The following is a 5146-nucleotide window of genomic DNA, read 5'->3' as shown; positions in this document are numbered from 1 at the left end:
GGAGAGCAAGCAGGCTTCCCAAATGCCTAATGTAATCACGGGCCAGCTGCATGCACTTGTAAAGTTGTTATAACCCCCTCCTTGTTATAAACAGGAAAGCCCAGAATATAAAGCTGGAGACCCACATTCACAAATACCAGGCCTCCCGCGCCAGCTGCCACAGCCTCCTTTTATGGTGCTCCTCCCTTGCAACCTTGGCCCCATCAGGAGGACCTTACTTTTGCCCCCAGTTCTCTAAAAGGGTTTATTTTGAAACCTTCCTCGATGGAGCTGTGGACCAGGTGCTCTTCCCCAGGCCTCCAGTGCCCTAGGCCTTCCCTTCCAGAGAGGCTGGGCTCCCAGAGTCCAATTTCCCTCCGATTTCCAGAGAGCCCTGGAAGGGAGGGTGTGGGAGAGCAGGTCCCTAGAGAGTGCCACCTCCTATTGGGTCTGCCACCTGTTTTTTCAGAGAGGGCCGAATCCCCTTCTCAGCAGACACTCAGGCTTCTTAGACACCCTCCCTGCCCAGATCTAAAAGGTTCCTAGGACCTCAGAAAGTGTTTTGCTAGACTCGACCTTTTACATCTCGACATGTCCGGTTAAGCCTGGGAGAAGAAAAGTCCTTTTGTGGGAGGCCCTGGGGTTGTGGGGCTCCCCCAGGCCAGCGTAAAACTCAGCCCTGCACACCCACCCCCATCTCCACCTCTCTTTCCTGGCTCAGCAGACCCTGCTCCGAGCCGCCGCGGTCTACATCCTGCCTCACTGACTGTGTGTGCTCACAGCGCCAAGGGGTGGACGCGATATTTCAAACATCAGATCGGTGCGTTTATATATTGGGTGCCCGGAAATTTTTCCAAATAAACACAGCTTGATTCAACTTGGGTGGGCGGACTTATCAACAGACTAATTCTATAAACAAATGAAGGAATAGCCCCCAAACCGATTGGCTGGTATCAAAAAGACACGTGGAGGGAAAAGCTTGGAGTTTTTCAGCAATGAAATTTTAATTAATGTGGGTGGGCTGAGAACACAAGGACTGTTTATCATAGACAATTTATTTTCCAGGGCTAAGTCAACATATAACAGCAAACTTACAACAATTATTTAACATTTTTAAAGCCATGAAGAAGGGACAGAGCACGGAGCGGCCGGGGAGAGCGGCAGAGCCAGAGGCAGAGGCACGGCTGGCTCCCCGGGAGGGCCCTTGCGGCGCGGGGCGCAGTGCCTAGGTCCCCCGGGTCGCCTGCGTTGCGGGGAGCGCAGCACAGGCTCTCGCTTGCCATGAGCCACCTCTTCGATCCCCGGCTGTCTGCCCTGGCAGCCTCGCCCATGCTCTATCTGTACGGTCCCGAGAGACCCGGGCTGCCTCTGGCCTTCGCCCCCGCGGCTGCTCTGGCTGCCTCGGGCCGGGCCGAGACCCCCCAGAAGCCTCCCTACAGCTACATCGCGCTCATCGCCATGGCGATCCAGGACGCGCCCGAGCAGAGGGTCACGCTCAACGGCATCTACCAGTTTATCATGGACCGCTTCCCTTTCTACCACGACAACCGGCAGGGCTGGCAAAACAGCATCCGCCACAACCTCTCACTCAACGACTGCTTCGTCAAGGTGCCACGCGAGAAAGGGCGGCCAGGCAAGGGCAGCTACTGGACGTTGGACCCCCGCTGCCTGGACATGTTTGAGAACGGCAACTACCGGCGCCGGAAGAGGAAGCCCAAGCCGGACCCCGGGGCCCCGGAGGCCAAGAGGCCCCGCGCCGAGACGCATGAGCGCAGCGCGGAGGCGCAGCCGGAGGCGGGGAGCGGGGCAGGGGGCTCGGGCCCTGCAATCCCACGCCTGGAGGGAGCGCCTGCGGGCCCCTCGCCCCTCCTGGACGGCCCCTCTCCGCCGGCGCCCCTCCACTGGCCGGGGATCGCGTCCCCAGACGAGGACGCCGGTGACGCTGTCCAAGGCGCAGCGGCAGTGGCGGTCGGCCAGCCAGCGCGCACGGGGGACGGCCCGGGGTCCCCTCTGCGCCCCGCCTCCCGCAGCTCTCCGAAGAGCTCCGACAAGTCCAAGAGCTTCAGCATAGACAGCATCCTGGCGGGAAGGCAGGGCCAGAAGCCGCCTGCAGGGGACGAGCTCCTGGGGGGCGCCAAGCCCGGGCCCGGCGGCCGTCTGAGTGCCTCGCTCCTGGCCGCCTCCTCCAGCCTCCGTCCGCCTTTCAACGCTTCCCTGATGCTCGACCCGCACGTCCAGGGCGGTTTTTACCAGCTCGGGATCCCCTTCCTCTCCTATTTCCCCCTGCAGCTTCCCGACACCGTGCTCCACTTCCAGTAAAGCAAACGATGGCGCGGTTCTTCTCCCGGCCCAGCCTGCGCCTCCGCTGAGCGAAAGGCCACAGCTCCCACCTGCGGAGGATTTTAAAATGATCTTTGCCTGGGACGGCCTGTGGGTTCAGGGAAGTGTCGCCAACCGTTGCGCGCAGGTGGGCACGCTCGCCTGCCTTCTCCGCAGCAGACTTTCCCCAGCAACTGGGCGCAGCTACAGAGACTTAAAAGATCCCCGCGGGGTCATGGGCACCCGCGGGGACCTCTACCGCGGGAGATTCCTTGACTTTTGGCCTGTCTAATGGAGTGGTCTTCAGCCGCCCACCGCAGGTCCTGCGCGTCCCGGGCATGCGAGGGCCCGCAGACTACCCAAGACAGGCCTTACAGGTGCAGTGTGGTCCTTTCGACCAGGGACCCCCATAGGACCGTCGCCTGCTTCGCTGTTGCTGTGTGGGTCAGGCCTTGGTTATGAGCCCATCTGGATGTGGGGTGGTCACAGCTGGGTTTGTTCCTGACTTGAAGTTGTGGAGGTGCCGGGGGTGACCCCGGGTTTTCAGGTTTTCTGGAAGATGTAGGGCCTGGTTAGGATTTATGACCAATGTTCAGGTACAGAAGCTGATAAACCACCCAGAGCAGTAACACTTTTATTTTAAACAGAGAAGTTTTCTCTTAATTTCTTTCTGGGTAGTAAAAGGAACATGTTTTATTATTTGCATAAATACTTGACTCTAAGCATTGACCTTTGAAAACGCCTGTATTAACAACTTTTATTAAGAAAGTGCACTCTATATAACATCTTCTTGCATTATGATATCTCATTAGCCAATACACATGCAGCTATGTAACCCACAACAGCAGACGGCCTATCCTTTTGCTTTTGTTTTTAAGGGATCAAAATATTTCAAGGCATACCATGAGGAAGGGTGTGAGGGGGAGGGGATATGCCCCAGACAATGTCAGAGTTTTGATTTCCACGTTTTTTCAAGATCCAGGCTTGGTGGTCGCTATATTTTTCAGAAACAGATAATGAAGGACTATGTTTAATTTAAAAAGTTGGGTGAAACAAGCAAAAGCAGATGCAGAGAGAGAGGGATGAACGCGGGGGAAGAATAAGGGGATGTGCTGGTATCAGCTGGAAGGGGCCTCTCCAGGTCCCAGAGGACCTGAGGCTTGATGGCAGGACACTCCTGGCCCCGCACCCCCAGCAGCTTAAAGAGGTGACTGACAGTCTGGGGAGGGGAGCAGAGGTCTGCAACAAAAATCTAATTAAGAATATTGAGATGTTCACAACCAAGTTAGGCTTGGAACTTCGGGGAAATGCACCCAACCTCTATGCCATCGCTAGCTGGATTGTCTTCGAGGTCGTGAAATGCAATTTTCTGAACCTCTAAGTCACTTTTATTTTATGTCATGTGATAAAGACACAAGTAGTCATGCATTCTTGGAAATAGATTGGGAGGGAGGTCTTTAAGATAGCTTTTAAAATAGTTTCCGGGACTTCTCTAAAAATGATGACAAACTTTGAATCCAGAGGGCCTGCTGGTTAATGTGTTGGAAAGGACATTTCAGGCCGACAGACTGATTGGATAATTCATAGGCATAGAGGTGACTTTTGGAAAATTCATTCTCATGTCCATGCTGAACCAGGCTTCCATGACTGGTTTCCACCCAGGCCAGTGGGAAGACTCTGGGAAACTGCAGCCCAGCCTTGACTGGAAGAACTTCCAGGAGGAACCATTGCTGAGATCCAGGCTCACTGTGTTTAACTGAAAATGTGGTGGAAGGGCTGTCACTGGATATTTTGTTATCCCAAACTCTCAGCCTCTGTGAATAAAGTTGTTTTTTCATTAACCTCTCAGTGACTGGTTCAGTGGATTACTGGAGGGAAATAAACAAACAGTGTAATAAGAAAGAGGAGACTGGGATTATATCTGGGAGTCGTGTTAGCATCTCAGGAGGCTCTGGCTTCGGAGGGGTAAACACACAGACAGAGGGGAAGGAGTGAAGAGGATGCTGGGCCCCGGAAGTTGCCTTCATATCAGAAAGCACGATGAGTTAATTCCGCCATATTGAATCAGTTTTTAATCTTTCCTTTTTCTTTTTTGTGTTTGATATGCTGTCTTGGGAGGTTTTGTTAATTTGTGATGGCTATGTTTTGAAGAAGCAAATAATTTGATACTGCAATTTTAAAAGAATCATATTTTAAAGTTACCATTCCAAAAAGTATTGTACAAACGTTACTTTTATGACACAGAAAAAATGCAAATGTATCCACTTTGTGTGTTTATACATGCATAAAGATAAATTCTATTTAATCCCCACTTTCATCTGGTTTAGAAAAGCTAAGACAAACGGATAGTGAGGTCATTTTTATGTAATCTATACAATTTCATGTGTATTCCTTCCTCCCGAACCAAAAAGAGGAACTTTGGGTCTTACCAATCCGAATAACTGTTCTATTTATCCAGATTTAATCGTTGGCTCAAAATTATGGCTCAATAAGGTCAATAGTTTCTGCTCGTAATTAAAACAAAATCCCAGGTATAATTAGGGTGAGCCAGAAGCAAGCTTATCATTGTACTCTTATGCCATCTGAAGGAATACCTCTCTGCTCTCAACTAAACAAAGGGAACAGATCTGTCTTCTGTAAATGATTTTTGGTTCAAGCCCTGATTACACACACACACACACACACACACAAACACATACCCACACATATGAGTGCACTGATCGTAATGAGGATATGGCAGGCACATGTATGAAAACTGTGTATACATATGTATATGTTTATATAGGTGTATATACATATATATACACACATGAATGTGTAGGGGTGTGTGTGTGTGTATTTGTTCTGT

General features: G+C 51.7%; 1 protein-coding gene across 1 annotated transcript; it reads left to right on the top strand.

Annotated features, from left to right (window-relative positions):
- Positions 1–722: 722 nt before the first annotated feature.
- On the top strand, positions 723–4607 carry FOXL1 (forkhead box L1). Its single transcript, XM_017860400.1, has 2 exons — positions 723–799; positions 1045–4607. The coding sequence occupies exon 2, from the start codon at positions 1261–1263 to the stop codon at positions 2296–2298; it is 1038 nt and encodes a 345-aa protein (XP_017715889.1). The 5' UTR covers positions 723–799; positions 1045–1260; the 3' UTR covers positions 2299–4607.
- The last annotated feature ends 539 nt before the right edge of the window (positions 4608–5146 follow it).

This window comes from Rhinopithecus bieti, unplaced genomic scaffold, assembly GCF_001698545.2.
Source record: "Rhinopithecus bieti isolate Rb0 unplaced genomic scaffold, ASM169854v2 scaffold_1618, whole genome shotgun sequence".
Lineage (NCBI taxonomy): Eukaryota > Metazoa > Chordata > Mammalia > Primates > Cercopithecidae > Rhinopithecus > Rhinopithecus bieti.
This window is presented reverse-complemented; position numbering and strand designations above follow the sequence as displayed.

Coding starts and splice junctions, on each gene's coding strand:
- FOXL1 (XM_017860400.1), top strand. CDS start 1,261: ATGAGCCACCTCTTCGATCCCCGGCTGTCTGCCCTGGCAGCCTCGCCC.